This window comes from Excalfactoria chinensis, chromosome 3 (genome assembly GCF_039878825.1).
Source record: "Excalfactoria chinensis isolate bCotChi1 chromosome 3, bCotChi1.hap2, whole genome shotgun sequence".
Taxonomy (NCBI): Eukaryota; Metazoa; Chordata; class Aves; order Galliformes; family Phasianidae; genus Excalfactoria; species Excalfactoria chinensis.
In genome coordinates this window covers 32,792,022-32,818,847 of record NC_092827.1, presented here as the reverse complement: position 1 = coordinate 32,818,847, position 26,826 = coordinate 32,792,022, and the positions used below count along the sequence as shown (strand labels likewise).

General features: G+C 46.1%; 2 protein-coding genes across 3 annotated transcripts in view; one reads left to right on the top strand and one right to left on the bottom strand.

The window, feature by feature from the left end:
- Positions 1-3,495: 3,495 nt before the first annotated feature.
- On the top strand, positions 3,496-20,342 carry AKIRIN2 (akirin 2). The gene is made up of 5 exons (XM_072331893.1): positions 3,496-3,937; positions 14,443-14,586; positions 15,468-15,617; positions 19,213-19,284; positions 19,593-20,342. The coding sequence occupies exons 1-5, from the start codon at positions 3,739-3,741 to the stop codon at positions 19,601-19,603; spliced, it is 576 nt and encodes a 191-aa protein (XP_072187994.1). The 5' UTR covers positions 3,496-3,738; the 3' UTR covers positions 19,604-20,342.
- A 3,707-nt stretch (positions 20,343-24,049) lies between these two features.
- Positions 24,050-26,826, bottom strand: part of ORC3 (origin recognition complex subunit 3) — a 35,055-nt gene continuing 32,278 nt past the window's right edge. For both annotated transcript variants that reach the window (XM_072332323.1, XM_072332324.1), the window contains exons 18-20: positions 25,983-26,099; positions 25,093-25,172; positions 24,050-24,198 (exon numbers count right to left, since the gene is read on the bottom strand). In XM_072332323.1, coding sequence (XP_072188424.1) covers positions 24,093-24,198; positions 25,093-25,172; positions 25,983-26,099 — 303 coding nt within the window. In that variant the 3' untranslated portion in view covers positions 24,050-24,092. The remainder of the gene's footprint in view (positions 24,199-25,092; positions 25,173-25,982; positions 26,100-26,826) is intronic.

Sequence of the window (26,826 nt, the reverse complement as noted above, 5' to 3'; positions counted from 1 at the left end):
GTACACAAAAGGGTTGCTTCTCTCCCCCAGTTCAGAAATGCAGAGGTCAAAACGTTGTCCTACATCTGGACCTGTTCTTTTAGCAGGTGTCATGCTTGAAGTGCAGATCCAATAAAATCTAGCACAGCACTAGCTATAAACATGCTCTCTCATTCCCAGCATTAATAAAAATTGTGGATGGTATTTATTTTTAAAACATGCCTATAACATATAGTTTAATTTTAAAAGCACCCTATGCAGCACATAATGGGACACTGCAAATTGGTTATATAATAAGTAAGTAGAAGAAAGAACAATATAAACAGTGGTTTGCAGCCTTGACCCTATGGTGTTTCCTGCCACAATGAAAGTAAAAACACATGTTCTCTGACAACCATCAAACACTCTGTCACTGCTGTTGGACATTTTGCTGCCTTAGGGCTTGTCTACATGCAAAGCTACATTGGTTTAGCTGGGTTTAATTTACTGCAAAGGGCTGTGTGAATTCTTATTTTGACTTAAATCAGACTTATTTCAGTTTAGTTGAACAAATTAAAGGTCAGATAAAGCCTGAGCAACTGCTGATTAGGACAATCATGGTTCTAATCAATTGCTTACAATTATAGTTGCTGCCTGTGCTGGCAAAAGCTTGCTTTCTAGTAGCTTATCTTGATGAAGTTTTGCCTGATTCCCCAGACTGTCTTAATTGACTGCAATTGCACCTAAGTGGTTCTCAGGATCTGGTGTCACGTGAATTAATGTAAATGAATCTTTCCTCCTGCAGAAGGCAGGAATCATATGTGTATGTACACATGAAGTACGTACACAAAAGAGCCCAAATATTAACTGGTAAAACGCTGGTTATTCTAAAAATTAATGGAACTTTTTCAGTACAGGTCAACCAGGCTGGTGGTGGATGCCTCACCCCCAGAGACACTTGGGGTCAGGTCAGAGGGATGTTGAGTGACCTGATCTAGCTGGAGGTGTCCCTGATCACAGAATGTCAGGGATTGAAAGATCATCTAGTCCAGTCCCCCTAGCAGAGCAGGAACACCAAGATTAGGTCACACAAGAATGCACCCATCCAGGTTTTGAATGTTTCCAGAGGAGACCCGGAAAGCTCTGGGCAGCACATTCCAGTGTTCTGTTACCTTTACCATGAAGTTTTTCTCCTATTTATGTGGAATCTCCTATGTTCCAGCTTGCCCCTTGTCCTATCATTAGATGTCACTGAGAAGAGTCTGGCTCCATCCTCCTGACATTCGCCCTTTTCATATTTATAAACATTAATAAGGTCACTCTTCAGTCTCCTACAAGCTAAAGAGCCCCAGCTCCCTCAGCCTTTCCTCATAGGGGAGATCCTTCACTCCCATATCACTGCTTATGGCTCTGTGCTGGATTTTCTCAAGCAGTTTCCTCTCCTTCTTGAACTGAGGGGGCCAGAACTAGACACATTATTCCAGATGCAGCCTCACCAGGGCAGAGCAGAGGGGGAGGTCAGCCTCTCTGGACCTACTAACCACAGCCCTTCTGATACACCCCAGGATGCCATTGGCCTTCTTGGCCACCAGGGCACAATGCTCGTTCATGATCATTGCAGGGGGTTGGACCTGAGAACCCTAAAGGGACCATTCCAACTCAGATGATTCTATGAGCACTGTGCCCAACACAGACGTTTCTCAGTACACGATGATGACAGTAGTGGCAGTCTCAGCCCTGTATGGGCTCAGAGCACTCCAGACTAAGGAACTGCCTCATGCACACGCTGAGTGACGTACAAGTTCCTCAATTTGGCCTCAGCCTTGCTTGGTGAGGCACTCAATAAGTATACTTGAAACTGCTGCATGAATACAGGGAAACTTATCTGCTTAGGGAAATGTAATGGAAATTACAAATTAAATGAATGGAAAACCAGCCAACATTATTCCTAAGAAGAACATGCACAGAAGGAGTTATACCGGTAGAGTAATAGTTGGTCAATTACAACACTAACAACATCAGTATACTTCCTCAGCCTCGTTCTGTTTTAGGAAGGCTTGTCAGCATTTTCCTTACTAAGGAAACATTCTGAGTATCTCTGCACAGAGGAAAAGATAACAGCAGAGGAATCACTTTGCTATTTTCTGGCTTTTAGGCCAAGGCAATCTAGGTAGACCTAAGGAGATCATCACGAGCTACCTGTCACAAAGAACACACATCATTATTAATTACTGTTTCTCTCTTTGCAGGGCAGAAGGGCTCTGCCAGGCCAACCCACCACCTAAAGCCTCAGTGATGCTAAGAGCCATGCTGCCACACTGCCGGCAGATCGGTGTTTAGGCTTTGGGTGCTGTTGGGCTTCATGATATACCTACCACAAATGGAACACACAAAGCAAGTTCTTGCTTCCAAGCAATACTTTTATTTTTCAAACACTACTTCTTTTTAGAATAAAAAGGTCCCTTTTTTTTTTTTAAGGTCCCTTCCAACTCGCACAATACTATGATACTATGATGATACTATGATAATAATAATCACCCCAAAGCATTAAAATGCTCCCTGTTTAGTCCTCTAAGGACAGCACCTTGATGTTAATCCTTAGATCAAGGCACATAAAAGCTGAGGTTATACGCATTTTAAGGCCTAGCAACTCCTGTTCGCATTTCCCCTGTGCTGAACTGTGACACAGTTTACTTCAATTAGAAACAGGAAGGAGCTCGGCTGTTGCCACATAAGGCTGGAGCTACAAGCGCTCCGTCGGTAAGGGATCCTGAAGCTGGGAGGCTGCACAGCACGGCCGCGTCTAACCGAGCCCTCAGCTGCCATCCCAGCCGCTCTGCCCCCGCTCTCCCCTCAAACGGCGGCCGCAGAGCGCACTTTGCCCTTACTTCAGCCACAGACGCGCCCTGCGGCCACACCGGCGCTGCCGGACCTGAACAGCCGACACGAGTAACAGCAGCCCCACAGCCGGCCCGCAGGGCCTGGCACACACGGCGGGTCTTCCTCTCCCTCGCCATGCCCCTGAGCCACCCCCCCGCCCCTCCCCCAGGGGCCCCGAACCCCGCAGGCGCCACCATCTCGCTACCACCCACAACCGCCCTCCAACACACCCTACCGCCGCCGAGGGGGGATTTAAACCAGAACCCGGAAGCCGGACATGGCGGCGCGGGGCACGCCGGGATTTGTAGTTCCGCCTCCCGCAGCCGTCAGCCCGCCGCCCATCGACGAGGAAGGGGCGGAGAAACCACAATTCCCCTGAGCCTCCGCGGCCGCCTCCGCAGCTGGTGCGCAGGCGCAGTGCGGGGGGCTGGTTTTTGAATCCGCGGCGTTGTTATTGACGCCATATTGCTGGTGTGGGAGTCACAGAGGGGAGCGCCGCCACCGCCGCCGCTCGGGCCCCGCCGCCATCGCTCGTCATCGACGGCCGCGGGCCGGATAACCGGGCCCGGCTCCTCACCCCTCGGCCCAGCGCCCGCTCCGCGACCCTCCGCGGGCGGAATCGGCGCCGCCGGAGCGCGGGGTACGGCAGGACGGGCGGCGAGAGGGGATCCGGCCGGCCGAGCCGCCGGGGGCAGGGGCCGCTCCCCTGAGAGAGGCCGATAGGGAGGCGACGGAGGCCCTGACGCAGCGGCCCCCTCCTTCCCCCGTCTCCCTCGCTCCCCTCCCTCCCGCCCCAGACAGCGAGGAAGGCGCCTCCGGGTAGGGCCGCTCTCCTCCGTCTGCCCGTCCCCTCTCTCTCTCTCCGAGCCCCGCTCCCCGGCCCGGCCGCCGCCCGGCGCCATGGCGTGCGGCGCCACTTTGAAAAGGACTCTGGATTTCGACCCGCTGCTCAGCCCGGCGTCCCCGAAGCGGAGGCGATGTGCGCCATTGTCAGCCCCGGCCTCGGCCGCCGCCTCCTCCTCCTCCTTCGCCTCCCCGCAGAAATACCTGCGCATGGAGCCCTCGCCCTTCGGAGAGGTGTCCTCCCGGCTCACCACAGGTGAGGGGGGAAACCCGGGGGGGCTGCGGGCAGGGCGTGGGGGAAAGAAGAAGGGGGGGGTCCCGCGGCCCCCCCCGGCCGTTTTACGTCGGATCGGCGGTTGGCGGGGGCCGGGGCCGGCCCCGCTCGGCTTTGGCAGCATCGCGGCGGAGACACAATGGAAATGGCCGTTTGCGGCAGGAGAGGGGGAGGAGGGACGGGGAGGAAGGGGGGCGGGTAGCGCCGCTGCGGGCGGCCGGCCCCGGGGAGAGAGAGGGGTCGGGGCGGGGGGGCTGCGGAGAAGGTCCGAGCGAGGGGAGGGGGAGCGGGGGGAGTGCGGGGCGGTGGGGTCGGGCGGCGGGCACGGAGGAGGTTCGTTCTTTTTTTATTTTATTTTATTTTTTCTCCTTCTTTTTTCTTTTTTTTTTTTTTTTTTTTTTTTTGGGTTTTTTTTGTTTTTTTTTGTTTGTTTTTTTTTTCTCCTTCCCACCCCCTTCCCTCCCCCCGGTGCTGGGAGAGCCGCAGGGCCGAGCCCGGTTGCGGAAATGCCCGGCGGGGCGGGGACCCGCTCGGAGCCCCCCCTGCCCTCCGGGGTGGGAGCGTCGGTCCCGGGGGGCCGCCGCCCCTCGCCCAGACGTTGTGGGGGGGCGGCCGGGGAGGAGGAGGGGAGGGGGGCGGGGAGCGCGGCTGGTCATCAATCACCCGCAAAACGCCGCCGGGAAAGGCCCGAGCGGATAAAACAAAGGGGCGATCCCGTATGCAGGCCTTCAATGCGCGTCGCCGCTCCGAATGTGACCCATTCTGCGGCATCCTTCAAGTTTCGGGTGGAAAAAAGCGTGCGATGAAAGCGGTTATGTGCGAGTGTGCGCTGCCCCTAGGGCAGATAAAATGAGAACGAGCCGTCTCGCCTCGGAGACGTTGGGCGAGAAGGGTGCCCGTGCTCTTCAAGTGCGAGGAGGGGGTGGTTCAGCCGGTGGCCCTGAGCGCCGCGGCTCTGCCTGTGTCACGGTGCAGGGGAGGGATCGGCTGAGCTCGTGGTGCCGTTGGGCACGAGGAGAAGAAAGGAGCAAATGTTGGCTGGGCCTGTGGGATTGCAGGGGAGTTGGACTGGATGGCCTTCAGAAGTCCATTCCAACTGTAAGGATTCTATGATTTGATGACCGATTGTCCCTTTCTATGGTTACTCCTTGGGCAGCTTCCAGTAATGCACTCACTTTGTGCTTGCAGCCAGCAGTCGTGGCGGCGATGAGGTATTAGATCTTTGTCCTTTGTGTGCAGAAAGGAGCCCTCTGTAATTGTCGCAGCTCAGCTCTTTGCACCGCTGCTTTCTGTGCGGAAGTTTGCCTCAGAATACTGCCGGTGTTGACCAGGCGGATGGCCATTTTACTTTCAGATTGCCATCCACGTAGGGGACATTCTTTTTTCCAGTATTCCCGCTTCATGAAACTACAGTATATGCAGTAGGACACTTCTGGGTGGGTTTTATTTTTGCAGATTTTATTCAGATATTAAAAAAAGGGAAAAACTCTGAGGGAGGGAAGTGTATGGAGGGCATACAAAGTACTTGCACTTGGCATGGATGCCTTGCTGTTTTTTTGAACCTCTAGGAAAAGATCTCGAATGAGTCAGCGGTCTGCGATGAGCGCTGTGCACTCCCCAGTACAGTAAGGCTTTATGTACATGCTGAGATAGGGCTTCAGAACTGGAATTGATTTGATTCTTTCTAGAAGATGCGTGGCTTCGTGGCAATGATTTATTCTGGTTTGTTTCTCTGGGATTTGGAGAGCTGAGATTATGAATATTGAAGTGTCATCTGGCCAGTGTGTGTGTATTGCTGGAAGGAGTTGAATCAGGAAAATGACCTGCAGAGATGATTCCTATGGCAATATTTGAGGTTATACCTGAATTCCTGTCATACTGTTAGTGATTGTGGACCTCAAGAACTGAGACGTCACTGAAGTTGAGCAGATCCAAGCCTCATCTCTTGATAAAATCAGATGCGGGCTGTAATCCTTGTGGGAACCTGGTTCTGTACCAGTGAGGGTGTTTTGTGTGAGCCGTGGTACAAGAAAAAGAAGAGTGGTTCCAAATGTCTGTGAGCCATTGAGTGCTTCTGAGCAAAGCTCAGTGTGTCTGTAAGTTGTGTTCATTTACATGGCCGTTGTGTAAAAGCTCCCTCTGTTTTCTGTTCCAAGCAAAAGAAATCACACAGGAGAGTGCAAATGTCAGTGTGAAGGAGCTTGCTTACTTTTTCCTTTCAGTTGAATTTAGGGGTATCGTGGCATGCTGAAATAAAATGAAATGAAATATACCCAGTGGACAAAACAGGGCTTTTAAAGGGGTCATTTGAAACATTCTGTGGGATTTACTTCATCTAATTCTGTAAATGCACATCTGACCTAATAATTTGTGGGATTCTCGATAGTCGTGCAGAAGAAATGGACGGCTTATTCTACAGCTCTGCCTGGGGATGAGGCAAAGGGTGCTTGGAGAGTATTCGCTGCTCTCCATTGGCCGTAAGATTAATTGAGGTAACCATTCCTGATGCCGACGTGTACATCTGGGTCGGATAAATCTTGCCCTCTCTCTAAGGAGAATTCCAGTCAGATTTTACAAGTCTTCCCAGCTGAGTCACTGTTTGGTTCTTCTTTTTTTTCCTGTATTGAGAAATTCATAACAATAGCCAGAGTTCACTCCAGTTAGGGCTTTTTCTCAGGCTCTTCCTGTAATGCTCACATTTCCAACACTTATAAAGTATCTGAATTTGATTTAATGAAATAACTTTGATATAAAACCTAATGCCTCTACTTCATTTTAACTCCACGCAAAAGGTTTTTTTCCTACCTGGTGCTGTTATAACTTTACCCAGCGGGGAATATATCAGCAGCAGAACTTAGCACATGGTTAATCATTTCAAGCGAGAATTATCTGGAAGCGGAATCTGAACTGCTGGAGGGAGGTGCAGGGAGCGAAGAACACAGTGTGGCAGTCAGATGAGAAAACAGCTGTCTCTACAGAGCGGTCATAGACAAATAAACGACGAGTCTGTTTGAGAGGCAAGGCTTATTCAAGATGAAACGTATATCTCACAAGAGTGCTTTAATATTCTGTGGTTATTTGAACAGCTGTTAGGTCACTTCCAGTTTCTCAATGAATTTGGCAGCCAAACTGTAATTGTGGCTTCGCCGTCTATATTTTCTGTGGAGTTGACCTTCCAATTACTTGAGCGTACTCTGGGAGTGCGTTTGGTAATTCTGGATCCCATTGTTTGCATCTGGAATGATCTGCTTCAAAGCACACTCACGTAGGACACAGCCGCCTGATGTAAGATGGCTCTGGCTCTGAGAAGTTTCCTACTGCCAGGATGGTACCTAAGAGTTCTACTTGGATATCAGTTCTTGCTTGCGGTGAGGCCATTGTGTGTGTTCCAAATAGCTCTGTTGGTAAGAGCCCTTCAACTGATGCTGGCTGGAATGGTGAAGATGGGAAGGTAGATCTGCAAGTCACCTGGCACACACTGTGCTATGCCTGAGTTATGGCCCGGCGGGTGGACTGCGTGAGAAGGGACTGGAGAGCTGCATGGCTGGGTCATGTGCTATGTGTGTTCCCTTTCCACAGCGGTCCTGAGGGTGCTGTCTTGTTTTTAAGCTGTTACATACATTTTTGAGTCTGGAAGGAGGAAGCGGCAATATTTCTTGTATTCTCTGCTGGATGAATTTTGCATTCTCTGCCAGAGAACCATTGCTCACGGTTTTACTTTGATGAAAGGTCATGTTTTGGGCAAGAGAATGTGGAATGTATTGCACTCAAGTAGTTTGCTGAATTCAAGGGCGCGTCAGTGCAAGAAAGCCCACATGTCTGAATGCTTGGGGCTGAGGTCCCAGCGGGAGGTGCAGTCCGACAAACCAACTGGCGGAGGGCGAAGAGGGCTGGTGTTGGCAGGGTCCTTGGCTGTGGCATAGTAACTGAGAAAACAAACCCGGATGGGTAGCTTTCTTCCACACTGCTATTTCAGAATCAGAGGGTAAGCTGCAGCTAGAACTTAGCAGAATTCTAAAGAAAGTTGTATTTAAAAATAGCTTGTGAAATCCCTTAAAAATCCCCAAGCAAGCAGTGCAGTTGTTCACTCTATCAGAAGCATTCGTGCGCTCAGACATTCCCCAGTAACACAGTGGTGTCGCAAACCAGAAATTGGAGGGGGCGGGGTTATGGAGAACGGCTTCACCTCGGGTCACTGGTTGGGATCCAAGCAGGGATAATGTCAGAAATCGGACGGCGTATGGAAACTATTGGATTGATGTGCTCTTTAGTAATGGGTGTGCACAATTGGTATTTGCTGCTTCAGTGGCAGTCTGATGGCAAATGGCTGTAGACAGAGATGGCAAACGGAGTTGTGAGATGCTATCTTCTGAGAGATGAATAAATAGAAATCAGTTTCTTTAATATACGCGCTTTCCTTTCACAGTCATCTGAAAAATTGGGTCCGATTACCAAAAATGTTGAAAGTTACGCAAGAAAATGACTTTGACCTTTCCGAGTAGGAAGAGCCACGAGCCTTCCCCATAGGCTGTCCTCCTGTGACCTTTCGGTTGTCCTCTTGAGCAAACGGAGAGCCGCGTCTCTCCGCAAGCTTTGCTCAGGCTGCAGCCAAGGCCAGCTCTGCATTTCCAGTGCACAAATGCAGTGGGTTTGGAATGCGTTGGTACCATCACATCTCCTGCCTAATTTCGGTTTTGTTAACTCTTATTGGTGTGTGTGTTTATTGCTGAATTACTCCGGCACGATGCCAGGCTTCTTCTTGTGCTCCAGTATGGCAGAAATCATTAGGATTTTAAAAACAAAACATTCCCGCCCCTTAAAAAAATAGAACAAAAAATAGAAAAAGCGCGTAATGACGGCATCTGGATGCAATAATTTAATCGGTGTGAGAAGTTTCTCTATAGATTCCTGTGGTGACTGTAAATGTTAAACGCCTTTGGTCTTAGATGTCATAAAATGTCAAAGCAAATTCTTTGTTTCGGTGGCAAGTCTGATAGATGCGCTGTGACTTTTTTGTGTGTGTGTGAAGAGAAAGATCTAATTGCTGTATCTAATACATTTTGCATTGCTTGATTTATTTTTCATTACTCAACCCCTTGATGGGGAGCGCTGGGATTTCCTGAAATAACACATTTGCAGAATGAGCTGCTGCATGTGTGAGCATTGGGCATGTCGCGGGAGAAGCAGAACCTTCATCGGGCTGAGGCGTCAAGTAATTGGATCTCCTGAGGTAGCCAGTTCTGGGCTGCACGATCTGTGACGAGCTGCTTCTGGAGCTGCAGGCACTGCTGCCAAGTGTCAGTGCCGTACCCATCCTGCTTTCTGTCCTGAGAGTGGTTTCCAAAAGTATACATTCTGTTATTGAAGTCTAATGCAGCATGCCTAATTAAGAAACTTAACTGGAGCGATTGATGGCTTTGACCAAAGCAAGAAGAGGAATATCTGGACCGTTTTAATTTGTCTTGTGTCTATGGAGTCCCTGTTTATGTAGATTAAAAAAAAAAAAAAGCCAAATGGGGAATAATGTTAATCCATTGCTTTGCTGCAGTGCTGTCCTGTCCGGAGGAGATGCTGGCATCCTAACATTGATTTTGTGTCTGTAGTTTGCTGGAGAGATCCAAATTGGGACTGTGGTAACATCAACCAAATGTCGAGTAAGGGTGAAAGGCCTGAACTAGGACAGTGGAACAGATTGGCCTCAGAAGGAGCTGGGAGCTGCTGGGCTGTGTGCTGCTGGCATCAGAATTGCTCTCCATTGATTCACTGAGACAAAATCTCAGGCGTGGCTGAGGTTTGAATGCATATATTGGATGGTGACATTGCAAATTGAAACCTGAGCTGTGGCTTCCATTTCAGGCCAGGAAAAGTGCTACTCTGATTTCAGCCTATTGAGTCACCTTCCTACTTGTTTTGCCAGAGTTTCCTTCAGCTAAGTGGGGGAAGTCGGCAACTGGGATGTCAAATTGCTGGTTTGAAAATCAAGCCAAAAAGAAAAATCCTTCAGGGGAAACAATCGGCATCTTTGTGGTTGATAAGAGGTTATTAAAATGGAGAAAATAATTGCTTGCCTTGTTACCTTTTCAGATGGAACGACTGTTGCCCTTGTACATAATTTCTAGGCAATTACAGGTCAGGATGGAGTAATTAGATGACAGAATGATGAAAAAGAAAGAATAATTTTGTGTCTCTTATCGTGAGTTGAAGGAAGTAGACATCGCTCCTTGGAAGTAAATATTTGGCTTTGTAACGCATTAGTGTGACATAACATATTTCAGATGCCAAGCCTGAATTCTGGTTTGCCCCTTTGCGTTTCGCTCTCTTCGTTGGTTGTGAAAGCAACATGAAGTGTGTAATTCTGCTTCCCTCGTCATCTTGAATTCGGAAGGAGAACTGGGGTGAATGCTGTCCTTGCTTGATTGCAGTGTTAAGCCAACAAATATATTTAACATTATGATCTTAATATACAGCACTCTAGATGAAAAACCATCTCTGCATGTCGTTCTATTCGGGTCTGTTCATCTGACTCAGCCCCCTTTTTTATTATTTATGCTGGCCTGGAACCTGGCCCTTATAAAGAAGGATGGAGATAGGGACACGTGGCATGTAGTCTGCCCAGCACCCACAGTCATTCCAAATCAGAAATGTCACCTGAGAAGTCCTTCATTGCAGTGTGGTGGCAGTGTGGGTTTTTCTTGCTACTGCCCCCAGATGGAGCAGGCCCGGTTCTCATGTTCAGCACCTCAGCCCGGTGTTTCCTGCTAGCCAGCTGGGAGCCTCTAGATGTATCTACAGCCAATGGGGAAGTGAAGTTAAAATGGAATGGAAGGTAGGCAGCACAGAGGGGTGTTTGATTGGATGGAACACGCACCTTTTACCATCATACATAAGATTGCTGCCTGAAGTACAGTGTCTGGCTTGAACTTAGCAGCACTGAAGATGGCAGCGAGTCCTATTTAAAATAGCTAGCAAATTCTGATGTACGTGATTCATGTTCTCACTTCAGCTTTATGGTCTTAGCGAGGCTTAGTTAATTGGGGTTTTCTTTAATGAGTACACCTCCAGATTCTAGATTTTAATATATGAAGTTATTCATTAAATGAATAATTGTCACTATTGAAAACGACAGTTTGGGCCTCCTTATTTAAGGAACACAAAAGGAACGTGTCCTGTGTTTGACACCAGATAAGCACCCGTTTTAATTCAGTCCTCAGCTGCAGAGAGAACAGAGTTAATTGGAAGTGAAGGAAATGAAGAAACAACTGGAAAAGCCAAGAAGGCTTTCTGGAAGCAGAGGCATTAGTTAAAATAAGGAATGTGAATAATTGTGCGTTGCCTGTATTCTTTCAGTGAGTTTGGATGCATTCCAGCCGTTCTGTGCTTTCCTGAAAATAATGCACTAAGTGCGTCCCTTAATGGTTGGCTGAAATGTTCTTACAAAGAGGTGCAGTTCAAATCAGATCCAGATCGCTGTTAATCCAGCGTTGGTTCAGTGACTTCATATTATCATTCAGGCTTGCATTTAAAACCAATCAGAAGCAAAACGACTTCCCTTTAAAGTGGTACATTTTATGTCTCTGTGTGTCAGCTAAAATGGACCTACTCAGTCTTGGCTGCTGCCTGCTTAATTCCAAATATTCCAAGTCCAGTTACTCACATGCAAAGTCATGGAACAGTTTGGTGCTGTGTTAAATGAGTGGGTTTCACTTCCTAACCTTCATTTTACAAGTGGAGGGCACTAGGAAGTGAATCATTGGCACTGGCACAGCCAGTTTGCGGCTGCTGGTAGCGCAGTGCCGAGCACCCACCTGTGGGCCAGTTGTGTGCGCTCACCAGTGATGCTGCTCCACATCTCCTGAATCAGTCCGAATGCAGGAGTTCTGTTAGCCAGCACAGGCTAACTGCATGCCCAAGTCTTCTGGCACCACTTCAGGTTCCAGGCTTTTTTCTGTCTTTTTTTTTCCTTACCTGGTGGCTGTTTGAAATGTAGACAGTGTATTAGTGTTGGTTCTGCTCCCTGCTGTATTTGTTCAGTTGCAGAGCTTTCCCTGAAGGTAGTGTTGCTGTGCAAGCTGTCAAAGCAGCCTTTGCTGGGAGGTGTTATTGCAGTTGATCTGTCCATGGCTTTTTTTCTTTCAGAGCACTACTAGAAGATAGCAAATTAGATGAAGTTACTGTAATACAGGATTTTTTTTGTCCACAGTTCATGTAATTTAGAATAGATTTGTGTATTCCTTAGTGCACAGATCTTTACTTTCTGTTCCAGTTGTACTGTTTGTCCCCAGAGTCGGTACGTGTTTATTTTTTCCCCTTCTATCTCCCTTCTGTTCTAGTTGGGTTTTATACATTCTCTCTTAAGTATTCTCAGTGTAATTAGCAGATGTTGTTAGGGCTGGAAGAAAGTCCGTTCAGATCTTTTATTAACATTTTTGGTGGTTAATCTGGTTTGAAACTATTTCTACGTATAGGTAATATTAAAGAGAAGACTTAGCAAAGTTGTTACACCCCAAATTTGGCTGATGTTTTTGCAGTTCATACAGAATTGTAAAGCAAAACATGACTAAGACCACATAGTTACAGCAGAGGATCCACACGCATGGTTGTGTTCACTAGTTAACATAAAAACAGCATGTATCCTTGCAGTCAGGTTTCTTGGAGCATAGGTGGTGTTTCTTGGAGCTTTAGGAGAGGTGTGATTTGATCAGCTGACTGGGTTCCCACTCAGCAGTGAGCAGTGTCCTTGGAGCTTGAACAGCACTTGATTCTGAGGAAGAGGATTGTTTTGCCACCCTAATGCCGTTGAGTTTAAATGTTGCAACTTCACCTCCCAATGTCTGATGCCCCACCTATGTGACAAGTTCTACCTGGGATTCATTTTGGAAGCCTTGAGTCTGTGTGTAATCTGATTGGTGTATTTCAGTACCTCAGTGGAGTATAGTATATAGTTTGTCCTACAACAATAAGGAATCCTCCAGCTGGCCTTGAATACGGCTCTCTCACTGTCCTCAGTTTCCTTCATTTCCCTGTTGTGCTGCTTATATTTTCTGCAGTTGCAGCTTTGAACCAAGTTACCATAAGGGTCAGAACTGCACAAGCACTGTGGGCGTAGGATTGAAAAGGTAGAAATTGCAGGGCGCTCTTTGTTCAAGAGCAACATCCAAACAAGCTCCTTGGAGAAGGTGCTGATACTTGTGTTGGCTGGAAGTGATTTCCTTGCCCACCAGTGGGAGCCCCCTAGATTGACTTGTGCTATTAAAGAGCAGCCACCACTGAGCCTCTGAACTAGGAACTGACAAATGTTTGCTTCTGCTTGATCTGGCACGGGCTTCAGCCATTTACTGAAACAGCTTTTTGCTGAAGTTAACTTGCTTCATATGGGTGTGTATTAGGAAATGTTCAAATGTAGTACCTTGTTGGTTCACAAGCACTGAAAACTGGTGGAAGAAGGTTTCGTGGTGTTGCACTGAACTGAAACAGGAAGGAACTGAGTTAGAGCTTTTTGCAACCCTGAATAATCACGGTGATGAATGTGTATGTGAGCCTTGAAAGGCCATCTCTGCCTCAAGTCTAGAAGCTTAGTCTGGGGGAAGCAGACTGTTTAGGGAAATGCGGTTTTGTTTGTTTTATAAATAGGTTTGAGCATTTAAAAGGACTGTGGTATGAAGGGAGTCTTTGGAGTTCTCTTTGTTTGAAGGTCTCCTGGAGGAGTAGGGGGGAAGGCATTATTTCCCAATGGGTGTCCATTTGGGGGCTCTGATGTTCCTGAGAGCTTTTTGTGACGAGACATTTCAGAGAGGAAGCACCACAGGGTTGATAATTTTGTTGCATGGCTTGCTGTTTTCCTTGGAATTTCTTATCTCAGCAGAGATGAGATTATTAGAAGCACCTGCTGTATTTACCCAGTGCGGGTCAAATGCTGACTTACATATTGCTGTACTCTCTTAAAAGAGGCTATCGATCCATCCACAGGGTTTATTTGGATAGATCTGGGGCTGTGAAGTGTTGTGGAAGGCATTTGGTATTGTCTGTTGGTTTCCACTTCTTGGAGGGTTTAAGCAGTAGCTGCTTTATGAATATTTGGTCAGAATTGTTTCCTTCTCTGCTTTGCTGCTTGTCTGTCAAATACCGAATAAAGAGGAGCGGCACATCACGGACACTTAATTTTCATCTGTGTGTATCATCCAGTTTTTGGTTCCTACATTTCAAAATCAGACAGTTCTTGTTAGCTGTACCCCAGCACTGGCACTTGACCTTAATAAATAATCTATTCTGCTCATGTGTTTTCATGTGAAAATGCTCTGGACTTAACACTTCTCTGTTAGTTTCCTTATTTGCTTTTTGTCCTGGCTAAAATGTCACCATTTTTGGAGGCTTAAGAGTTTAGTTGTTAGCATCTGTTGGTCATCTACATTAGACATTCTAGTGGAAATAAAGTGAGATGCTGAAATGTAATTACTTTAGGTTTAATTCTTTGACTGTTTTTCTTCTAGAACAAATTCTGTACAACATAAAACAGGAGTACAAACGCATGCAGAAGAGGAGACACTTAGAAAATAGCTTCCAGCAGACAGATCCTTGTTGTTCTACTGATGCACAGCCACCCGCGTTTCTTCTTACTGGACCAGCTTTGCCAGGTAGCCGGAGCATTCTGTGTCGTTTTGATCTGTGTTCTCTGATTCCGAGGAAATAATCTGCCTTTGTTGCTTCCTGTATTGTTGCACTTTCTCATCAGTTACAGTTTCTTTTTGGGGGGGAGGCAATAATAGCATTAATCTGGAAGCTTACCAGGTTTTCTTCTTTCCCTGCCACTGATCCTGCAATAAGCTGATGCAAAGCATCAAAGTTTGTTCAGCCTGGAGAAGAGAAGGTTGCAGGGTGACCTCATTGCAGCCTTTCAATACCTGAAGGGAACTTACTCCCAGGAGGGGAGTAAACTCTTCGAAAGGGCTGATAATAGCAGGACTAGGGGAAATGGTTTTAAGTTAAAAGAGGGAAGATTTAGGTTGGATGTTAGGGGGATGTTCTTTACTAGGAGAGTGGTTAGGTCCTGGAACAGGCTGCCCAGGGAGGTTGTGGATGCCCCGTCCTTGGAGGTGTTCAAGACCAGGTTGGACAGGGCTCTGGGCAACCTGATCTAGTAAGGGTGTATGTTTGGTGGCCCTGCTAGGCAGGGGGGTTGGAACTACATGATCCTTGAGGTCCCTTCCAACCCGGGTCATTCTGTGATTCTGTCTTTGCAAAAATACATTGTAGTTTTAATGTAGAATAGAAGCTTGAGTTTGTCAATGGCAACTGCCATTTGTGCCTCACTGTGTGATGCTCCTGGCTTTTTCATACATATCCATTAACAGTTAAGATTCACCTTAATTTGAAGTATTCAGTGGTCTAGGAACTCATCTCCAAATAATTTGTAAAATTCCTTTAATATAAAAGGCGTGAGGAGAACTGATCATAATACTGGTTCTGAACTCCTTGCAAGCGGGACATGGGTTATAGCCCAATATTTTTGTCTTAGGTACTTCATCTGCAGCATCATCACCATTGAAAAAAGAACAGCCCCTGTTTACTCTCAGACAAGTTGGAATGATCTGTGAACGTTTGCTGAAAGAACGTGAAGAGAAAATCCGTGAAGAGTATGAAGAAATTTTGACCACAAAACTTGCAGGTATATTAATGGTTCAAAATAATGTGCTGCTATGAATTCAAAAGCTTTTATTTTTTTTAACTTCTTTGTATTATGCTGTTTGTTTTCTTTTCTGAGCTGATTAAGAATGAGATTGCATACAGTGCAGATAAAACTGTAGACTCTTTGATAGGATTTTCTGTTCTGCGCTGTCTTGGATAGAAACTGTGACTCCTGGGTATTACTAATCAATGGAAACAGAGGTTTTATTTCACATAGAACTTTCTCTCGCTGCCGTGTTGGAATTGATCATTTCCTCTTCGTTTTTTTTTTTTGCCAGAAAGACTTTCTATTTTACTTCTTTAAGAGCTCTTTGTGAAGGATTTTTTTTCCCTGCTTGGAAACTGACTTCCTTTTTCTGGAATTTGGCAAGAAGACACACAGTACCTAAGACTTCCCTTTCTCTTCCCAGTAATTACATTACTCTGCTGCCAGCGGTGTTGGGTAGCTGCTTCAGTGTCAGTAATTTAGCTGCGTTTCTGTTCCTCTTGTGTTGAATCCTTGCATTTCCTACCAGTCAGCTGGTGTTTTTGGCGCCTCGTGTCAGCTTACCTTTTGATAAGGATCGTGTTAATGCCAGCAGTGTGAAAAGGACTTTCCTTCAGTTGTCAGTGTCCTCTACTTCTAAGTGCTTCACTAAGGTCCGAGGATCTAATTTTGGTGCGTTCAGAGGTAGATGCCTTCACAATATGATGTGGTGTTTATAATGAGCATTTCAGGACACGCTTTGGCAGTGAGCTTACTTTTTGAATACCTGTTGCCATTGTGTCCCACCTGAAAACACATCAAATTAAAGTCAGCAAATCTCTGGATTCAGGAGCCAGCCCTCCTGTGGGCACTGCCCATGCAGAAGGTCACCAGGCTTGTCAGACTGCTGGGTTGCCCATGACAGTGTTTGTTGTCTCTGCACCTGAGTCTGTGTTCACGTTCTGTGCTCTCTGGTCTGCCACCCTGAAGTCTGTGTTTTTTTAATACATAACTAGCCCTGCATACTTAGTTTTCTTTGGATCTAATGTTTCATTTCTAGATTCTTCTTTCTTAACTCAAATCAGACTGATTAACTGAAACAAGAGTCTTTTTTTTCCTTCTAATTTATGTATGTTAGGAATGGAGTCCTTTCTTACATTCTTAAACGCATTTCAGTTAGCAGTGATGATAACAACCAATTGAAGGCCAGATTTGCTCATGGATTTGTCTCAGTCTTTGAGTCCAACTTGCAGTTCTTTACAGCAGGAACCTCTGGCACAATGTGCTCTTGTGTCACTCTGAAAGGGAACCTCAGGGAAGGGGAACAGTGCCTTCTCCTAGGGCCTGAGGGCAGCGCACAGAGAGATAAGGTTTATTTCCCAGTAGGGTGATGCCAGTAGTGAATTCTTAGTATTACACAGGAGTTTAGAAATAGACTGCTGGAAGAATTGGGCATAATTCCCTTCACAGAAGACCACTTGCATCTTTCTGCTGGCAGAGCGACTATATCCTTTCCTTTGCTTTGTACAGTGAAGTGATAACTCATTTTTACAGACCAATGAAATGAATGGAAATGCAACTGGAAATTGTGTAACAAATATTGATTAGCTTCTTTCAAGTGACTGAACGGAATGTTTGGAACTTGGATCCATTTTCTTCATTCCTTTCCTGAATCATGCTTTTCTTGGAGGTAGTTAGCCAGATGCTGCCTCTTTTGTTTTCCTCTGCCATGTTCTTTGTGAGCAGAATTGCCTTTCATGTAGAGTGAGTGATGGAGTGACGAATGGAAAACTGAGGTTGCTGTAATGCCCCGGATTTCCCCTCCTGTTGTTATTTGAAACCACCGTGTTAGCATAAACTTAGCCTTCCAGATTTGAAACCCAGAAGGGAAGACTGCAAGGGGCTAAGTGAAACTTCAGCTTGAAAGCAGTTGTAGAACCTGCTTGTGAAAAACAGCTCTATTACTGCAGTTCAAGTTATGAATTCATCCTAACAGTGCTTGTGTTCATGGCATTTAGCCATCTTTTGACTTGAAATAGCTAAAACCTGCCCTAGGGGATTCCAGTTGTCCAGGTATCTTTACATGTTCTCATTGGTTCATGGTAGATGATTTTACCTTTGGATTGCTTAAATGTCTTACACTGAATGCCACAAGAAGGGGTTTTTCACTAAAAGTGGATTCTTAAAATTACCAAAACCAGATTTTTAACAGAGACGGTGCTCCAAAGTGGCTGCATATGTTGACATAAACCTTAAAAGAAGGAAGCTGGTAGGTTTCTTTCTGGCCTTTGGTACGTTCTTTCAGGAAAAGTTCTAGTTGCTGTTTTTGGAAATGGTTTCTGGGCAACAAATCCTTCAATCTGCTCTTTGTGTTATTTAGTTGTTTGGCTAAGATCCTCACGTGGCTGCTGAAAAGCCATCAATCAGAACTGCAGTGAGACAGAGGTTCTGCTTGTGGGCAGAGGGGAAGTGGCCGCCACGGTGCTGGGCCCGCTCGCTTAAGGATGAATGTCCTTAGATGGCTGGGCCAGGTCCATGCTTTGGCTGCCGCTGCACTGCTCGCTGATTACTGATACGCTGTTTACTTCAAAGGTGAAGCTCCTCCCTGCAAGATGACGGGGACTTTAATGGGGCAAACCTGTGGGCCTAGGAACTACTACAAATCTAACTGCATTTTGGGTTGAAGATTGCCTTCTTTGACCTTGCCCTTTTCTCAGAACACTCCACATTGCTGCACATGTATTTTCCCACAAGGGAGGAAGGGGAATGGAGAGGAGCGGCATCTGGTAGATATTACTCTCCTTGTTCAATTTCCTAGTTCTGAAAGGTGATATCCTGCTGATGAGTGCACTACTAATACTGAGCAAAATATGGCGAATGTATGGGTGTGTGCATAGAAATGATAGTATTTCTGGGAAGTAATGCTTAGTTCAAAGCCAAATAAATACGTTTGATATCTAAATTCCATTTCACATCACTCAGTGGCTCTTTTCATGAAGTTCAGAGCCAGCTGCACCTCGCCTGTTGTGGCTGCTTCTGTGACTAGAATGAGTCAAGCGTTAGCCACTTCACATCTCATGCCTTTAGTTTGTTCTTGCTTTTGATTTCCTGGCAGAAAGTGTTTCTAACTCTGCAGCACATCCTTTTTCCCGTGCTTCTTTGTTTCCATTTCATTCAATTAATTTTCTTACATCTGGTAGCGATAGGAGCAGTGAGAAGTTACACTTCCAATGCTAGCACTGACCGTAATGCCATGTTTGCTTAACTGCTTCGCCCCTGATAGGCATCTGTGCAATGGGCACGTTACTTCAAAACGTTCTGATGCTTAGCAGGTACTGGGTATATTGAGATCTTTGTGTATACGTGATGCAGTTCTCTGGGAGCATGTTACTGCTTTCTGTCCCCTTTTAATTAAGGGGGTGTGCTGCAGTGTTGTTCTTTGGGCATGGAAAAGAATGGCAGCTGTGAGCTGTGTGAAGGCACTTGAAAATACTCTTAGAGGATGTGTGTTTAATTGCTGTGATCTGTATGGTATGAAAAGTAGCCTTAAATATTTTTCAGCTTGAGTTAATCTTAATAGACTCACACTTGTAATGCTTCGTGCTTGCAGAACAATACGACGCGTTTGTGAAGTTCACGCATGATCAGATCATGCGACGATATGGAGAACAGCCTGCCAGTTGTGAGTATCTCTTTCTTCCGGTTCCTGCAGCAGCATTAGGATACTGACCTTGCAGTAAGCTTAAATGGCCGTTGTTTAGTGCTAGGCTTCAGCTGGGCCCCGAGGTAAAAAATAATGGACGTTGACAGCATGGAGAACCGAGGTGGAGAGGAAGACATGCAATAAAACGCAGCTCTCGCTTAAAACACAGAGCTGTCTCCCGTTACGTGCTGATTTTTGAAACAAGCTTGGGTGTTGCCGTAGCAGATTTGCGTAGACCTGGCTTTTGTGAACATCGTTATTAATTGCTGTTCTCTTTCTCTCCGCAGACGTTTCATGAATCACATTTTCTGCATATGTGGGCTGCCCTATCCACCCCGTTTTATTGTTGCAAGCTGTCCCAGTAATGACTTGCAGCAATGCCATATTTTCTCCCCCCTGTGAACAAAGGTTATTTCAAGCTTTTGTCAGTGGCAACCACTCTTATGCAGCAACTGGTTTTGGAGTGCTCCCTGATGTCAGTACCACCTGGATGTGGACCTTTGCTACCTGTAATAATACCAGTGGCCTCATTTGCTGTATCATTACAATTTGGCTTCTTATGTTAATAAGTTTGACAAAGTAAAGGATTAAAGCTGATGTTCTAGAAGTTGCCCTTCACTGGTTGTGTAAATAAAAACGTAGAATGACACTTCTGACTGAAGTTAGTGTGGTTTTCATAACTGTGCACTACAACAAAGCTGTAATCACAGTTAAATTAGAATGTAATCCCAGGACAATTTTAAGCAAATAGCCCACAGTACTGCCTGTGAAATAGTGAAGGAGGGCATTTCTGTATTCCATGACTTTTTTGGGGGTTAAGAATGGGTTTATATGATTTCTCATTTTTGTAGTTTTTATTTATTCTCTCAGTCTTTAACAAATGTTTATTGCTGCAATTTTTCAGTGTATCATTGTTTTACTGCCCTTGTAGTACTGGAATTTAGTTGGAAGAATAAAACATTTACTTCTAATCTGTTTGTTTTTAATATGCAGGTGGAACTTTTGCCGTGTATGAATAAACTTCAATCTGAGTGTTTAAATGGAAACTTGATTTACTAGCAGCAGCGGGTGGGCCCGAATACTTAGATGAGGAAAAAGGTGGCTAGAAATGTTATGTAACTCTTCGGAGGCTGCAAAATGTGTTAGGTTGGATGCGGTCTGTAGTTACGGAGGCATGTTTGTTATACAACTGACCGTGCTGCTTTAACTGACTGCCGCTGACTCAACAGCCGCGCTCATCTTCCTTCAGTGTAGAATGACACATCAAAGGAGATGTGCTCACGAGATAGAGCAGCTGCTTGCACCACAAGCTGCAACTGCCCGGGTGCTGGAGGAGCTGGAGGTGTGCAATCTCCAAGTGCTGGTCCAGGAGTTTGTTCTTAGATACGCTCAGCTGTTTCCAAACTGCTGTATCAGGGGTGGCTGCTGTTGTCTGTGCAGGTCTGAGTCACTTGTAAATGACTGAAATGCTGTTGCTACACGGTGGTGATTCCAGATCTCAGTGCTGTGGGTACGAGTATTGCTCATCACATTACTTGGATTATCTGTTGCTGGGACTCGGAAGCTTTTTTGAAGCAATCCCTTGGTTAAACTGCTCTCTGCGTTAATTTGCTGTCAGTCTCTGCTGAAGTGGAAGTCTGTATGTCTCCGCTTCAAATTAATGGGGATAAGTTGTAGTTGAATTGTACTTGCGACTTCAGCTGGTAGACATACATGGTCATGGGGTTCTAAAAAGGCCGTGTGGGTTCTGGCTCTTCATGAATTTTATTTCCTTTAGTAGCAACATCGGTGCAGAACTGTGCGCAAAGCTGCAGTGTCTATTTTCTGCATGCTTTCCCAAAGCCTGTTTGACTTTACCTGGCCTCTAAAAAGAGTATCTTCTTTTTAACTGCATTTCAGAACAGTAGAGGTAAGAACTCTGTTACTTTTGGCTCTTGCATTGCTGAATGTAATGACAAAACTACCAGGGGCTGTCGCTTCTGTTTTCTGCCTTGGGGTTCTCAGCCTCCTCCTTGATCCTTCTCAGCTCCCCACGTGTTCACCTTATCCAGGTGAGGAAAGCGCTGGCTCCCAGATGGACCACTGCGCAATTGCATCATCCTCATGCACCTCCTTTATCCCCCGTGTCCCAAAGGTCCTTGTTCAGGCTTGACAGAAAACATTATGTGCCTGAGAACTGGCGGTAGAGTTAAAATAACAGCTGTTGTGATTGTGTCTCAGCTTATCTGAACCTTCAGGATATTAAGAGCCTTTAGCAACAAGAAGTGATGTCATGCTGGCACCCAGTTACTCCTGTGCTGCCCCACACTCTTGCATAGTGAACAGCCTGCTGGCAGATGAACGCCACACGGGTGCCTGTGCATCACAGGTGCGGTACGCTGTACCTGCGCCTGTTTGGAAAGAAGGGTGCATTCTTTGAAGTCTTTCTTTTCCACCTGCTGTTTGGATGGGCTCCTTTCTCTAAGCCCAGTGACTGATAGGACAGGCTTGCAACAGGCATGCTCCTCAGTGGGGAAATGGTCGGCTGCTTTGTTACTGCTGTTGTGTGATGGAGATGGGTGGCGCTTAAAGGACACGTCTGCTTTGGAGGCTTTTCAGAGCTGTTCTGGGGGCTTAGAGATACTCTAGAAAGGGGTAACTTTTTTCTTCCCTACTTGTATGTATCTGCAGTCCAAAAGCAAAGCAAACAGCAGACAGTTCATTGCAGCTTTGCAGTGTTAAAGATCTTGGTTAACCTGTTTTTAAGATAGCGATGCTTAAACTCTTTCCAAGCAGACCTTGGTTACTGTAAAGCGAGAAAGCAGCACGTTCGTTCTGTGTGTTGATTTCTGTCTAGATAAGGAAGCGCTTAACCATAAAGATTCTTCAGTGTTTTTCAAGGCTGGAAAGGAAGGATATGCGTGCGGTGGGTACCACAGTGTGGGTAGGAGCTGTGTTGTGAAGGCTCGCTCATGCTGGTGAGCTGGTCAGTGGGAAGGATTTATGGTTGATTCCACAGCTGGTCATGTCTTAAGAGATTGTGCTCTCATTGTGAAGCAGTGCTTGGGACTTTGCAGACAAGTAATTCTCAGATGAAAGACGTGAGAATGAATGTTTGGCTTTAGCAATGGCTTGTTCTTCTGTTTTACACTTAGAACCATAGAATAACCCAGGTTGGAAAAGACCTTGAAGATCAAGCCCAACCACAGCCTAACCATAGTACCCTAACTCTAACAACCATATATATGTAGTTTTTGTTGAGACGTTTCCCACGTTGCAGGATTAGGCATTACAAAGGCTGATAACTCTTCTTGCTCAGCCTCTTAGTTGGCTTGACACCACTCAGAACTGTGTACCGCAGGAAGCATTACTTGTGTCGCTGCAGTTAGACAAACTGGAAAATACACAGCTCCTGTTCTCTCTGGATACTTTAATGTGACTTCTATCTGCTCCTGGGAAATAGCTTGTTAAATGAGTTCCAAGTTTTTGTGATAGGGCTTACCCTGTTCTTGCACAGCTGTTTTACTCACGTGATTCAAACTAAAGAGCTCTATGCTATCGTTCCCAGCTGCTGCGAGGATGAAGGCTGGAGGACAGTGCAGCCAATGGGGTGTGGAGCATCAGGATTCCAGTGCCAGCTGAATGTCTGCTCCCAGTGCAGCACTTGCTTACATGCCTCAAACCTAAGGAAAGCAGAGGCACTCAGCTGGGAGCCGGGAAGGTGTTCTTTGGTGAAACAGGCTTTTGCAATAAACTGGGTAATTACCATTCAGTTCTAAACGTTCTAACAGTGCAGCCCTTCGCTAGGTGATAAGGCTGAGCTGAAGGCTCCTCCCATACAGCTGAACTGCTGCAGCCTGGGGACCAGTTTATCATACATAGCAGGCGTTCACTCTGCTCTGGAGGGAAAAGCAACTTTTCCTTGCTGGTCTGGAATGGCTTTTCCATGATTGGAAGATGGGACAATGACATCAGCATGAACACATTTGCTGCCCAAATCTGAGTGAGTAAAGTTAAAGCTTGACATGTAAGGTGTGCAGCATAGCTTGTGCGTGGCAAAGAAAACAGGGGTCACTTGAGCAGTCAGTGCTCCAGCTCATGGTCACGGCTTTCTCACTGCAGGGCCCTCACAGGGTCTGTCCCCAAGGCAGTTACTGGCTGAAGCTGCCCGAGGAGCAGAGCTTTAGTGCTGTCAGCCAGTAGCTGACACAGATTCCCAACAGCAAATCAGCTGGTGCTGGGCAGCATCACTGGAACAACGTGCAGCCTGCTTCTGCTTGCAGAGTCCCTTTCACTTCCTCCTGATGAAGATTTTCAAGGTACTACGACTCCTACTTCTGTTTTAATGGATGAGGAGCAGCTGCTGAGGGTGGGAACTTGGTGTCTTTTTTACTGCACTGAGTTTAAGTTTGTAGTTCAAGGATCTGGAATGCACTTTATAACGATGATTCAGTTACTATCAGATCATGAGCAAGTTAGGGATGCTGCTTCATCACTGCTGCAGCTGACACATCCAGTGTTCTCATTTTGGCTTGGTGGCCTGAATTATATCAGTATAGCGTTAACTATCATACATCAAAGAAGATTAAAATGGGTGCAGCACTGTAGTATTTGGAACATGAGCAGTACATTACAGTATGGAGGCAGACGATTAAGAACAACGTTGTTACTGAAGTCCCTCTGAGCGCTCAGAACACAGCATTCAGTCATCCCCAACACTGACTCAGTTACGCAAAGACTGGTTGAGTGGGAGCACAGCCGTTGCACCAGGTTACAAAGAACAGCTTTATTAAGGTTGTGGTGGCACATTAACAGCCTCCCCAGGTCAGCCGTGCCACATGATCAGTTTTCTGCTTGCTGGGCTTTATGAAGCCCAGGAGTTCCAGTTCAGAAACAGCTCGAATAAAACGAGCGCTGGAAGCGTCTGTAAAGGAAATTCTTCATGGCAGTAATTGACAGAGAAAGCATTATGTGACAGAGGGTTCTTAAGGTACGGCATGAGTACACGACACAAAATATTGTATTGCTCACTAGAAGTGTTAGAAATGAGGGCAGAGTATGGCCAGCCTATGGAAACACAAATACCCATCCAGTATTTGTTCCTGCCACCTGAATACAATGTGGTAACAAAGGAAGAGTTCCTTTTCACGCTGCTATGAAAAGCACAAAACCTACAAGGATGGTAACTCCGTGTTTCTCAGAAGAACGTCCCGTGACAAGAAAATGGGAGGATAAGTAATTATTGATTTTGTGTGTGTGGTTTCATAAAAGAGCATCGGCTTTTCATTGTATCCTCACTGCATCGTTCCTGACTGCTACGTGAGACGAACAGAACTTAGCTTGGTGTTAACTACCTAACGAAGGACGAGTGTAGCACTACAGCCTACGTAATGTTGTCCCTGTCCCCTCCTTTTATACAGCTGTTCATCCCTGTGGCAGCACTACTTGCAGCCCTTCCCTGCAGGCCACAGATCTCCTACCCTCTTGTCCCCAGTAGTGCTCTCTCCGCACACATGCAGATGTACCGACTGATTTAACTCAACAGCAGCTTCGTCTTGTAAGGTCTGTTGCTTCCCTTTCAGATCCTAAATGCTGCTTTGGTCAAAAGCTGCCCTTACGCCTCCAGCCCGAGCACTTCACGTGTTCCATTCCTGTGACATTTTCATTACATTCAGACTGCTGGAATTAGTTGCCTTATTCTTTTCCTGAAGTTGTTTATCAGTGCACGGGAAGCTGCGGTTCAAAAATCTTACACTGATCCTGTAAGCGGTCGAATGCCAAACATGAGACAGAAATGAGAAAGGATACTGTATAACATCATCCACCTGGTCTAAAGAAGCTGCGTCTGCAGTCGGTCCCTCAGCTGCCGTCACCACAGTGGAGAAAGCCTAGAAAGGGAAAAGCAGCACAGAGCTAACCGTCTCATAAACAGACAGAGCTCCATTGAAAAGAACGAGCTTTGAGCCAATCGCTGCCACTTGGGAGGAATGAGATCTCGGAATGGCAGCTCCGTGAGGATGTCATTTGCACAGCGCTCTGAAGAGCAAGCGAGGTTACGTGCCACCATCACAGAAATACAGAAGGATGTCACCCCGTGAACTCACATGCTTACATTTTAAATCCTAGTTCCCAACCAGCCCTGAGAAGGAAAAAATATAGAAGGCAGTTTAAACTAGCTGGAAAAATGATCTTGGCTGTAGAGAGATCTATCAAAGTCAGTGACATGAGGAGGTTTGATAGGGAGCTGATGTCCGCATTCTCTTCCAATACGCAAGCAAGGCAGCAGTAAATGAAGCTCAGAACAAGGAGAGCTCTCTGCACTGCAGGTGCCCACAAGATGCGGTTGCTAAAATGGAATCCAGCTGGACTTCCAGAATACAGAGAAACATTGGAAATAAGGTTGTAAGGGAGTAATAGAGAATATATCATTTATGCACGTTCTCTTTTTATATTCTCTGGTTTTGGTATGAAACACGAGTTTCAAGCTGGAAGCTTTGGTCTTCCCTCGCATAAACATTCTGCCCTCAGAGCACACACCTCAATGGCAGCACTTGCTCATTTCCTGCACAGGGGAAAACTGAGGCATTCAATGAGCTCAGCTGTCAAAACAGGCACTAAACGAGAGCAGATAAGCAGCAGAAAGGTAAATCAGCAGAATCCTGCGAGCCGGCACAGGCACGGTTTGCACTGTTACATACCTCTAACCAATCAGCGAGGTTAATCAATCTGCCACACTCCAAATGAAGCTTATAGGCAATGCATATGTCAGGGGCTTTGTTAGAAATGCTTCCTCCATCACTTTTCAGTGCTTCACTCTGATGAAAACCAACAACAGCGATTCTGGTCAGTCTTTAAGCTTCAACAATCTCTGGTGCTAAATAGAACATTATTCAGGAAATGCACGTGGGGGGTATTTTAACCAAATGTTTGTTTGCTGCTTATGCGTTCAGTGGGAAGTTGACGGTGCGAAGAAGAAAACAAAACAGAAAGAAAACACACTATTAAAACACAAGCCCCCTCCCCGCTACTCCTTCATGCTCTATTTGAACGCTTATCTGATCTGGCTTTTTTCCTTTCTAGTTGTTCATGAATCCCAGAGACGCGGCCTGCTCTGTGCATTCAGGGAGAGAAACGTGTCGCTTTCATCTCAGACTGTTACCATGCAGTAATTAAAAAGGTGCCACATCTCCCCCCACGCCCACTCCAGAAAGGACAGAGAAAGCCGGAACTCAGATCACACGGCCTAAAAAGCAAAATTGCTCCCCTCACCGCAGAGCTTTACCTTTGAAATGTCACAGTCATTTCTCTCCGGCTTTAAACCCAAGACCTATAAAAGCAGAAGTCTGATGCCCCACAAACTGTTCTGTATGTCAGGAAATCCAGGTCATCAGCTCCGAACCATTTAGGAGTAAAAAAGCCACTTGAGCGAGAAGAAAATGTCTGTGCACGGCTGCAGGATATTTCATTTCAGATGGAAGCTTCTGTTCAGTTTTCAGTTTCACACGCACTAAGAAGCCAACTCCTTCAGTCAAACAACTACTG

Excerpts from the sequence above, each read along its gene's own strand:
- AKIRIN2 (XM_072331893.1), top strand. The coding sequence starts at position 3,739 with ATGGCGTGCGGCGCCACTTTGAAAAGGACTCTGGATTTCGACCCGCTG. Across the intron at positions 3,938-14,442 it reads GTCCTCCCGGCTCACCACAG|AACAAATTCTGTACAACATA; the intron begins GTGAGGGGGGAA and ends TTTTTCTTCTAG. Across the intron at positions 14,587-15,467 it reads TACTGGACCAGCTTTGCCAG|GTACTTCATCTGCAGCATCA; the intron begins GTAGCCGGAGCA and ends TTTTTGTCTTAG.